Raw genomic sequence first — 12800 nt, 5'->3', positions numbered from 1 at the left:
CAGGGAAACCCAAATTTCTAAAAAAAGTCCTTTATTTTACGGGGGAACATCTGCAAGCAAATTAGGTCAGTTGGTTCGGAAATACTACTTAGTCAAATACCAAAAAAAGCAGAGGAGTTTTTCCCCCAAACCCGTTCCTGACCTCTGTTTGGGTTGTTAATGAAAAAAGGAGCTATGGCTTGTTTAGGGTGGCAACAGGCAAAGAGGCATGGAAAAAGGGAAAATAAATTTTTGGGTTTTTGTGTGAGACTCTCTGTTTACAAGCTTAAAAAAGCTCCCAAATTTTAACCTTTAAAATTTGGGTTTGGTCACCCTTACACAGTAAGTTTAGTTCCCAAGTATGGGTTCGTTAACATAAGGGGGTCAGTTTACAAAAGTAAGGGGGTTTCCCTTACACAGTAAGGGGTTTAGTTTAAACTAGTGCAAGTTAGTTTTAACAGTAAGGGGTCAGCACACGTATGAGGTCAGTTTTACACAAAAAGGGGTAGTTTCACAGTAAGGGGTTACTTAAAAAGTAATTGGTTATTTACAAAAGTGCAATTTAAAGTTTTAACGGGTTTTGGGGTATTTTACCGGGTATGGGGGTCACCCTTCCCACATATGGGGTGGGTTTTACACAGTAGGGGGTCAGCTTACACAGATAAAAGTAAAGCTTCCGAAAAGGGGTTTGTTTCCCCAGTAAGTGGTTAGTTTTCAAGTGCAAGTTAGTTTAAACACAGAAGAGGGTTTGACAAATTACTTTTTCACCCTAACTAGAGGTCATTTTAAACACAGTTTTAGGTCGGGTTTAACAGTTGGGGTCAGCTTAACTTTTAAAAAGTCAGTTAAAGATTTTTAAACATTATGAGGTATTGAAAATTTTTCCCTTTTTTTGGGCCTCTCCCTTTTTAAAAGTTTTTGAAAAGGGAATGTTTCATAAAAAAAATTCCCAAAGGTATACCCATTCCAAATTAAAGTTTGATATAAATTTTTTTTTTTACGGGTTTAAAATTTAATAAGAGAAAATTTTTGAAAAAACAAAACCTTAGTCACTAAAATTATTTTAAAATAGTTCTTTGCTTTTTTAGTGACTTCAGTTAAATTCCTTTGAAATCATGTATTGTAATTGTCCCTCTTTTTTTGAAAATACATATTCATCACTGTATTTTAAAAATTGTCATTTCACTAGGTTTTTTTGTTTTTTTTTTTTGCAAATAATACAATAAGAACATGTTTGAAAATCTGGCAGGAACCAGTTTCCGGACGAATACCAGTTTCCGGATAAATGATTATAACGGCTTAATTTTGGCTTTATTGATGATGATCGGTATTATATGTCATGAAGATGCTTGGTTTGATTATTTGAGAAAATAAACTTCCTTCCAAGTTGATACATCATTTAAAATTTCGTGAGGATATCTTACCTGTGTTTTAAAACAGCATTATATACCTTTGGGGCATGTAATATTGTTCTGCGCATGCGCAATTTTTGTTTATTTCGGGATATAATTTGGTAGCAATTTAATGCACAATGTACTTCATTCGAAGTTCATTGGTGTTATTCCTCAGAGCTAAATCTGTAATGTATCGGAAAACGGTGTTTAGCTAGGTTTACTCCATTTTCGCATTTTAAATTTGCGCCTTTAAACACAAAAATACCCTTTTCATTTTTTCAGTCTTTTTTGGAACCCCATATTTTGATCGTTTTTTTCCTATCAAAACTTTTTAGAAAAATAGCTTATTTTATAAAAAACAAAGGGTGAGAAAAAAAATTTTTTTTAAAATATTAAAAGTAATTATCATTTTTAAAAACATAACAAATAGCAGTTTAAAATTATGCCCGGGGAAAAATTTGGTTTTGCAAGAGTGAAACAATTTAATTTTTGGATAAACCAAAATTTAAAACCTTATTTTGTACTTTGGTTAGTACAGGCAGTTTTAAATTGTGTTTTGGACTAGTTAGAGTCGGGTTTTTTGGTATGTATTTTATTAAGGGATTTTTATTTTTAAAAATTTATAAAATTTAAAAAAAAACTCGAAACCCTGCCCGGAAACGGGTTCCCTCCCCAGAATTAATGAATGAAGAACACTAAAAAATGTTATCATTATGAAAATTTTTTAAGGGGAAAGGGTTTTTTCTTATAAAATTGTGAAAAATGATATTAACCATTTTAAAAATTATAGGGCCCTTGATTTTTTGCAGTTTTTTAAATTATTTTAAAAATTTTGGTTATATTACATTATTAAGTTTTTTTTTGATTTTTTACCCTTTAAACAATGGCAAAGGTTTAAAAAAAACCCAAAAATTTATCACAAAATGAAAAAAGGGTTTTTCCTATGCATTATATTTTACGGGCCCTTGAGGGCCATGTAAGTTTATAAAAAGGGATGGACATGAGGCGATCATGATAAAAATTTAAGAGGGGGAAAAGATAAAGAAAAGTTTACGAAAAATATCCCTTGTAAGTTCAAGCCCAAAAAAAATTAAAAACATTCTACATTTTGGTTTAGAAATTTTAAAAATCCAATAACTTTCCAAATTTTAAAAATTTTTCCCAAACCCCAATAACACCCAAAATTTTAAACATTTTCAAACCCCAATAACACCCAAATCTTAAAAATTTTTTTAAACCCCAAAATAAACCCAAAATTTATTAATTTTTCAACTCAAAAAACCCCAAGGTCTTAAAAAATTTTAAAAAACCAAAAATAAAAATCTTTTTCCAAAAAAAACACCCAAAATTTAAAAAAGAAAAATTTAAAAACCAAAAAACCCCAAAATCTTACTCCATAAAAAATCCAAACCCTAAAATTTTCAAATTTCCCCCAAAAAAAACCCCAAAAAGGGTTTTAAATTTTCAAAAAAAAAAAAAACCTTTCAATTTACCCCAATAACACCCAAAATCTTAAAACTTTTTTCAAACCCCCAAAACCCAAATCTTACCCCCAAAAAAACACCCAAAATTTAAAACATTTTCAAACTCAAAAAAATACCCAAATCTTAAAATTTTTTCCCCAAACCCCAAATAAATCAAATTTATTTCCAAAAAACCCCAAATCTTTAAAAATTTTTAAAAATCCATAACACCCAAATTTTGGGAACATTTGCAAACCCAAAACACCCAAAGGGCCCAAAAACAAAAAGTGGGGATTTTGGTTTAGGGGTTTATGGTGTTTTCCCTTCACCCCAGGGGTTGGGGGTTTGTAAGCCAAAATTTGGGATACAAAAGGGAAATTTGGTTCAAAAACCTTAAAAAGGGTTTTTTATCCCCCCCCAAAAAATTTGGGCGGGATATAGAAAATAGTCTCCGGACCTTCTTTCCTTTCCGTCCGCCCTTTCCCGCCCAACTTTTTTGCCCGTGGAAAATTTTAAAAGTATTTGATTATCAATTTTAAAAATTTTAAATGGGGGGATAGTTTAAAAATTGAGGGGGAGTGATGAAAAAATAAAATCAAATTTGGGAAATGTTTTTGATTAAATTTCCCCTTTTGTTTTTTTTAAAAAAATGTTTTGTCCAGAGAAAAGCCCCAAAAACTTGAGATATTAACATGAAACTTCATTAAGGGTGCTTAGATCTCATTTCGGGAGGTGTGCAGTCCCACAAGAAGGGAAAAATTCTTTTAAAAATTTTTGAGTTTTTCCCTTTGTTTTTTTTCCTTTCCCAAATTTTTCCCCTGAGTGGGGGCAAAACTCAAAAAAGTGTTTGAGATTTTCAACATGAAATGTAAGGGGGGATAGTTTCTTTTTTGAGGAGGTTTGTTGTGCGCAAGAATGATAACTCTTCTCTATACAATTTTTGAGTTATTGCCCTTTGTTTTTTTTTTCATGCTATTTTGTCCAGAGCTTATCTGAAAAAGTATTTGAGGTATCAACTTGAAACTTCAAAGGTGGATGGATCTCATTGAGGAGGAGTGCAGTGCTTAAGAATGATAACTCTACCCTGCATTATTTTTGAGTTATTGCCCTTTGTTATTTTTCAAAATTAATTTTTGTCCAGAGCATAACTCAAAAAGCCTTTGAGATATCAAAATGAAACTTCATAGGTGCATAGAACTCACTCAGGAGGTGTGCACTGCACAAGAATGATAACTCTACCTTTTATAATTGTTGTGTTATTGCCCTTTGTTCTTTTTCATACTAATTTTTCAATTCAATTTTTTTCTCAAAAAGTATTTGAGGTATCAACTTGAAACTTCATAGGTGGATAGATTTTACTGAGGAGGGATGCAGCACACAAGAATGATAACCTACCCTGCATTATTTTTCAGTAATTGCCCTTTGTTATTTTCAGCCATCAGTATTCACATAGGTTTCAAATCTGTAATCACTATAGCCATCAGTTTTCATTACCAAAAGACCTCTTAAAATGGAATTATTCCGCTCTACTACATATACATTCTTCCAATGAGCAAACACATTCGGGGGGGGGGATGGCCATGTTGACATGGCTCTTGTTCAAATTAGATTAGATAAATATTTTAGCCATGAAATTAATAACTTGTTTTCCTGATTGGGATTTTTTATATAAATTTTCATTCACTCAGAAGGTTGTTCTCTTTCTGTAAGTGTTTGCTGCATGGATTTTTTTGTAAGCAGAGAAAAGTTTTTTATCTTAATGTTGTTTGAAGCCTTGATATGTTTGACATTAAGATTTCAAGTGCTTTAATTTGGTTTTTTTTTTGTCTATTTTCCCCCACAGAGAGTTTCAGACTTTAGCACTGGAATTATTAGAGCATTGCTATAAGACAGATGATGATTATACCCAACAACTGCTCACCTACGAGCTGAAGAACTTCAGTGACCAGACATGTCTTAGTCTCGCAGTAAATGCTAACCATCGTGAGTTTATCGCACACGCCTGCTGTCAACAGTTACTCAATGACATGTGGATGGGAGGATTGAGGATGAGGAAAAGTACAAGTTTAAAGGTATGCTCAGTCATTATGAACCTTTAATCAAGAATGTTAACAGGAGTGGGGAGAATAATTAATCTAGACACTGATTTAATAACATGTAAGTAAGTAAGTAAGTAAGTAAGTAAGTAACGACTTTATTTTATGAGGCTAACACATTCAGTTTCCCGATCTTCCATGCGGGCCTCAGTATATACAAAACAACATAAAATACAATCACAATCAACATTTAGACAACATAAATATGTACATTAAACATCATATCAATACAATAAATAAGTAAACAATTTTTTCTTCTTACATAGAGAAGTGACATTTTCATAACTTCAGCATGGAAAGTATATGTTTTTGAAACAATATGTACAAAAAATTAGTTAGAAAATTGCCACTGGATATAGGAGGATTGAAATTTCCTCAGGGTATCAGAATTTCGAATATGGATTGGTATGCTGTTCCATACCACAGGACCAGAGTAATTAAATGATTTTCTAAAAAATTCTGTTTTTGGTTTGGGTACAGTTAGTTTTTCATTTTGTATAGATCTTAAGTTAAAGTCATGTTTGTCATTTATTGTTTGGAATTTATTTTTCATATAAATAGGGAAGGATGGTTCATTTATAGATTTATACATGAGGATTGCCTTTTTGTACATAATTCTTTGATCAAAGGACATCCAATTTAATTCTTTAAATAGAATATTTGATGGGGTATCAAAACTTTTGTCTAAAATAATTCTTGCAGCTCTTTTTTGAAAGTTGACAATTTGCGAAAGTAATTCACTACTGCAGTTTCCCCAAATAGTGCAACAGTAGTCAATATGTGGCAAAATATAAGCATTAAAAAAGAGTTTTCTGGAGTGGAGATCAAGGTACTGTTTGATTCTAAGAAGCAAATAGAGCTGTGAATTGCATTTTTTAATAATATTAAAAATTTTTGAATTTGTGTTTTCCATTTAAGATTTTTGTCAACCTGGACTCCTAGCAGTTTTTCAGTGTCTGTAAATTCTATCTCTTTGTTTTGAAGGTGCAGAGTAGATGAAGCAGTATTTTTTGATTTAGTACTTTTTAAAGAGAAATTTATGGCCTTAGTTTTTTGTGCATTTAATATCATTGCATTTTGCCTACACCATGTGCTAACACTATCAAGATCTGTTTGAAGATTATAATTCATTTCCGTTAAAGTACTTCCAGTAGAAGTAAGGGAAGTGTCGTCTGCAAACATATCGGTAGTTGACTGTTTAACATGAAGATGGATGTCATTTATGTATATCAAAAATAGTAGGGGCCCAAGGACTGAGCCCTGAGGCACTCCTGAGACAACTTCGGCTGGTTCAGATAAAACACCAGACACATTGACTTTTTGTGACCTGTCTGATAGATAAGATGTACTTTTATTTCTTAAACTACGGGTTTAAATCACATACCTCATCAGGTTGCTAGCTCTTGCCAGGTTTCTAGTTACTTATGAGGTAGAACCTTGTAACATGATAAAAATAATTACCTTTATACATGAAAAATGATTTTTAAAGAAAATTTCCATTGGGAAGAAGCCTTTTATAAACTTCTTTAATATGAGGTGAACAATCCCTGATAAAATTAGAACCTTGTTATAGATCAGGTCTTTTATGCATCTGTATTTTAGTATGTTAAAATTCAAGGTCTGTGATATAACTTCTTTGCCCCTTACTTTTGTGGGTTGGAATTTCACCAAGAAAATTCATTTCTTTTTTAGTTAAAAAATACATGTATGTATAGAAAGCTGTGTATAAATTTAAAATCAGAGAGGGTTGTTGTTGTTTTTGTGAGATTTTTCTCACCCAGTGAAAGCTAGAAAGTCACCATGCATGCCTTATACAGTTTTGTTATATTTTAATTTTCAAAATTGCTAGAAGGGACATTTGTGCAGTCTCCCAGGGTCTGTACTTACAACTTTTGGCAGCTTAATTTTATGATTTTTATGGTAAACTATTGATGGACAGTTACATATATAAAATAGGACAAACTTAAATATGGTAAGGGTTATATACAAAGAAGCAAATATAAATAATTGTTATCTTAATATTTATATGTCAATTCAATACTTGAACATGCTGAGACTCCTTTAACATTAATTGGAAATAAGTTTGAGTATTAATACGGAAATAATGTCAGATATTATGTTTATTTCAGGTGTTATTGGGTATATTTTTCCCTCCCTATATCCTAGCAATGGAGTTTAAAAGTAAAGAGGAGTTACAACTTATGCCTCAGACAATGGAGGAACATTTAGATGAGCTGGATAGTGAATTAAGTGGTGATGATAACCTGTCTGTCAGCTCATTCGAGGATGATCAGGTGAATAATCTTATACATTATTAGTTATTAAAATGTATGACTGGTTCTATGGTCCTATAGTACTGGTAACTGATTGAAGGTTTGCCCAGGAACGGAGCTGGTTAAACGGTGCTCTGGTAAATTAAACGTGGCTTACTGGAGTGTAAACTTCCAGTAACACCACCAGATTTACCTCTTATAAATTGTTACTATCGAAAAAAGATTTATAGATTTCCTCTCTTAAATTGTAATTTACTTTAATAGATTTATAATTATTATCTCTTATGAATTGTTATTATCCAAAATTTATTTATAGAATGATGCATGTAATTAATTAATTAAATAAATAGTTCCCCTTTATAGATTCATTACATATACATTGTAATCCCTGAATAAAAAACATTTTCAAAGACGGGGCGTCCCTGGCCGAGTGGTTAAGGCCATTGACTTCAAACCACATGCCCCTCACCGCTGTGGGTTCGAATTCCGACAGGGACTTTGGATTTTTTCATATGAGGAAGCTATCCCACAAGCTTACTGAACGTCTTTGGTTCTACTTAGGTGCACTTTCATGCCTGAAATTATGCACGGAAGGGCACCCGAGGTCTTCCTCCACCAGTGAAGATGGAACAGAACGTCGTGCTATGACCTATACTGTGTCAATGTCACGTAAAACCCAAAACAAAAAAACAAAAAAAAAAATTTAAGACAATACAGCTAGATAATACTGATGTCTTTCTATATTTTCAGAATGCATATGGGGATGAGATAGAGTCAAGTTTTGCTACATGCCCTGTAAATAGTACAGCTATAGTAAAGGAGAATGGCATGTTTATGGGAGACAATAGTATGTACTCTAACCATGTATACAAGAAGAAGAAAAGTCCTCTTCGACTTGGCAAGAAAATATATGAATTCTACAACGCACCAATTACAAAATTTTGGTTCAATACAGTAAGTTTCTGAAATAGTTGTCATTTTTCAAAAAGTTTGTTGTTTCTTACAAATGCCTCTTATTTTTTGCGGTCAAGTGTTTTCTGCCCGGCTATCAATTTTTCAGCTGGAATTATTTGAGGCAGAGTTGCTGAGTGGGTTAACTTGTCAGACTGCTAATCTAGGATTGCTGGCCACATGGGTTCACAGTCAAATGATGAATTTTTAGGAAACTTAATGATAACTTATCATATTAAATTTGAAGAGGTGCATTTTGTGATTCTCATACATATTTCATTTCATTCAAAGGCTAACATTAGCGGCCAAGATATTCTGAGGTTATTCTTCTTATGTTTCTTATATTGGGCAGGGAAAGAAAGACCTAATGAAAAATTTACTCCACTCATATAACAGCAGCATAGGCAGTCTGATCAGTACCCATGCTGTTTGATATCAGTTTCTCTACTGGTAATCGGGTTGATTACGGAACAGCATGGATCCTGATTAGACTGTGCGGATGCGCAGGCTGGCCTGGATCTATGCTGGTCGCAAAAACACTATGTTGGTTTTGTTGGTATAGCTGCTCATATATACATACTCATAGTATACTTTAACTCTGTATTATCACTGCATCTCTTTTATCAATGTATTTCAAATATTTTGTAATATGTGGTCATGTGTAATATAAAACTTGAAAATCTTTGACAAACTTGAAAATCTTTGACAATTTCAACAAAAAAAGCAATGGTTACAGTAAATTTGTCTACTTCACACTAAATATAATGTGAATTTTGTTTTGTAAAAGATCACCATTGAAACTTAATGCAGACATGGTGAAAAGATAGGCCAGTCATTCAATGTTCCAGGTTAATTCATTTACTGACATATTTCTTAAATATTTGATATCTCAGCAGTGCTTGTACCTATACACTTTCTTGTTTCTTTGAATGCTTGGTATCTAACCTGTTACAATGCAATCATAACAATAACATTATTTTATGTATTATTTTTCAGATTTTTTACTTTGTGTTCCTGTTTATGTACACATATATTGTGTTAGGACAGACATTACCTAAACCAAGATGGCAGGAGTATTATGTCATGGTTTACATCGGTACATTAGCCATGGAAAAAATACGACAGGTGAACATTATTTTACATTTTTTATTGTAATATGATAAATGTAGTTTTACCAATTTTCCTGTCATGTGCGGGAAAACAGTCTTCTGACAAGTGATTTTGTACCATAGATGAAAACCGCCTCCGTGGTCAAGGGGTTAGAGTCGATGACTTCTAATTCAGTTACCTCTCTGGTGAAGGTTCAATCCCCGGGAGATGCTTTGGTAGTTGTGCACAGAGGAAGGTAGTCTAGTACTGATGTAACTCTCCAGGAATGATGGTTAGGAAATTATCCGCCTATATGACTGAACTACTGGGAAAAGGCGTAAAATGAAACAAACAAACAAACAAACAATAGATGAATGTTTTTGTTATTTTTTTCTGAAGTCAGGATTTTCATATTTCCTGAAGCCCTTATATTTCTTGTAGATATATATAAAAGGAATGCTAAATATAGGACTTACAGGATTTAAAAAAAAATATAACTGCACCAAATCATGCTTACTTGTATACCAACAATAAAACGATGGTTGTCAGTGAAAGGTTATTGGAACATTTTTTAAGAATTGGAAAACATGCTGTGCCTAGGAATCCAAACTACCAAAATGAAGATAATGTTAATGCTTTTCTGACATGATTGAGGTGATCTAATATGGCCTTTATTTGAAGGTCATCAAAATGTAGTCTCTTTGTAAAGAATGATTTGTATCTAACATTATTTCAGGTAGCCCATTGGTTTATTTATCATACTGAACTTTGGTACACAGAAATTGCTGGGGTTGAAATTGTGGGTCACCTTAAGGTTATGAACACTAATTTTAAGTCTTATTTTGTGAAGAAGTAAGTTATTTTGAATGTCATGGACATCAAATATTTTATAAACTTTGGAGCTCAAAGAATAACTCCTCTAATTGGACCTAATTCTTCTCTTCTACATGACTTTTTCTAGTAATTTATATCAGTTGAGCAATTCAGGGCCATCATGAATCTCTTGTTTTATTGACATTGTTCATATGCCTCATTGAATAAAATACAGTGATAAAAGAAGAAATTTGATTTGTTGTCATACAAGCAGGAAATAACTTCATTGTGTTACTCAAATATCCCTTTGATTGTACTCTATAAACATGCATGAACACACTAGAAATGTCATAGTGTTTTTTTAATTGTTTTTTTATTTACTTGCCTGTTATCAGGTGCATGTAGTTAAAAGCTTATTTAAATGAACCCAAATGAACTTTGTTAAACAGAATCACTCTGATAGAACATGTTGTTATTTAATGGAGTATGAATGCAGTGTGGGGAGTGTTTCAAGATTTTGATGGGGGAGTGGGAAGCACATCCATGCAACCATATTTTTCCAGTGGTCTTCATGTTTATGTTTCATTTATTTTAGTGGTGTGCTCAATTTTAAGTTTGTCTGGGTTTTTTTTTTAAATGTCAAGTTACTCTGATTATTTTATTGTTGTCAGGCAAAAAACTTTTATTTTGCCCATGATTAAAACATTTTAATATCTTGGTGCTCTATTATTAATATTGAAATCCATGAATCTGACACTGTACTACATTTTAGTCGTTGATTAAAGATAGTAAGAAACAATGGCAAAATGGTAGATTTACGTACATTGTACCATAATAATGTTCTGAATTCTTTTATATTGAAATTTGAAATGAGTTTCAAACGAAAGTGAACATTTTCCTATATGTCAGCATTGCATACTGTAGATATTGATTAATACATTGACCAGTTTTTAAAACAATTGATTTATAGGTACATGTGTATATACAGTGTTTTGTTATACTTGTTTTGTTCTATCAAGCTTTAAGTTCTTTTAATCTTACAATGGGTACAAACAGAAAATATTACAATACAAAACACGATACAATTTTACACCTATTGTTATGTAAACCATTTTCATTGTCAGTGAAATTGAGAATCAACAAGGTTAAAGATTTTGTTATCTAGTAAAGTGGCTAAATTTTCTTTATCTATTATTGTAAATGCTATATATTGATTGCCTTGCTCTTATTGGTTGATGGAACTACTTCCATAAGCAAATAAAAACACATTAGCTCTGGAATATTTGTTTTGAAATGTCTATAGGTTTTTTGTTTCACATAATTTATAAGTCTATACCCACATTGTTTCATATTGAATAAAGCACTTAGTATGTCTTTGAGAAATTCTTTCAGTAAGTACAATCGCGTAAACAAAAGGTTTCCAGGATGGACAGAAATGTTTGAGCTACTTGACAGAATTATTCAATTCTCTTTCCTCACATTGATTATTCATATTAGACAATGAAGTGAATTAAGTTGATAACAAATTATTATTCTTCATATTCTCTCTTACTTTATGATGCAATATTTATTCAAATGAAAATAAAAAAGCTTGAAAAACATTGAGCCCTTTCCATGGTTAATATCTTAGATAGACTTGTTCATCTGCCAATATGGGTAAAACCATTCATCCTTATAAATTCTGACAGAATTGCAAATGGTGAAGACCATGATCTATCTATTTTTCTTCCGTTAATGTCAAACCCCTCGCAGGGAGGTAGACATGTATAATCTAATGGAACAAATTTGCCAGCTGATCTTGGTCTTCACTGGTTTTATGGGTAGATAAAGGGTTAAAGACAGTTTCAAACTGCTCCGCAACTTCAGAATTAAACTTGTGGCAAAATTCTGTCACAAGTTCTTTTCCTGTTCTTATTTGGTGGCATTTGTCTGTAACAAATTTTATTCTTGTTGTAACAAATGATTCTACCTAGTGTCTAATGTCTTTGAAAAAGACATTCATTTTGTCTTTGTTTAATCTTATTGTTGCATGTTTGCAAAGAATTATAAGATTCCTGTACTTTAGGTAGGTATATGAAGTATCACAGTGAATTTGCGATTGATTACGGTATTTCAAAAGTGAAATGCAATCTGTAAAGTTGTAAACATTGTTGTGTTGTCTGGGTGACCGGCTTCATGTCAGATGCGTCATGAAAAAAACCAACATAGTGCGTCTGCGATCAGCATTGATCCAGACTAGCCTGCCCATCTGCGCAGTCTGATAAGAATCCATGCTGTTTTCAGTCTCTCCACTTGTAATAGAGGTGGTAAGTGAAGAGCATGGAACCTGATCAGACTGTGTAGATGCGCGGGCTGGGTTGGATCCATGCTGGTCCCAATTGCACTCTGTTGGTTTTGTCGTGACGCGACTCATATATTGTTACAGATGTAAATTATCTTATTGTCAGTCAGGTCATGTTTTTATGTGGTGATTGTCTTGTAGACATGTCAAAGATTTTCATCGTGATTATCTTGTTGACTATTGTCACAGATTGTAGTCAAGTTCAATTTAAAATCATCTTCATGACTGTTTTATGTTGTCACAGATATGTTTTGATGTTTCTTGTTGTCATTATCTTGTTGACTGTTTTTATGTTGTCAATGGTTCTTGAGATTATCTTATTGACTTCTTATGTTGTTGTCATTATCTTGTTGACAGTTTTTATGTTGTCAATGGCTCTTGAGATTATCTTATTGACTTCT

General features: G+C 32.4%; 1 protein-coding gene across 1 annotated transcript in view; it reads left to right on the top strand.

Moving 5' to 3' along the window:
• The window catches only part of LOC132731753 (transient receptor potential cation channel subfamily M member 3-like), a 99180-nt gene that overhangs the window by 55357 nt on the left and 31023 nt on the right, over nt 1-12800 (top strand). Inside the window, exons 14-17 of the mRNA XM_060718003.1 lie at nt 4680-4908; nt 7062-7226; nt 7956-8159; nt 9153-9281. Of these exons, the coding sequence (XP_060573986.1) occupies nt 4680-4908; nt 7062-7226; nt 7956-8159; nt 9153-9281 (727 nt within the window). The remainder of the gene's footprint in view (nt 1-4679; nt 4909-7061; nt 7227-7955; nt 8160-9152; nt 9282-12800) is intronic.

This window comes from Ruditapes philippinarum, unplaced genomic scaffold, assembly GCF_026571515.1.
Source record: "Ruditapes philippinarum isolate M1 unplaced genomic scaffold, ASM2657151v2 ctg1640_1_1_1_1, whole genome shotgun sequence".
In the NCBI taxonomy this organism is placed as follows: domain Eukaryota; kingdom Metazoa; phylum Mollusca; class Bivalvia; order Venerida; family Veneridae; genus Ruditapes; species Ruditapes philippinarum.
Note: the sequence above shows the minus strand (reverse complement) of the source record. Positions and strands in the feature narration are given on the sequence as shown.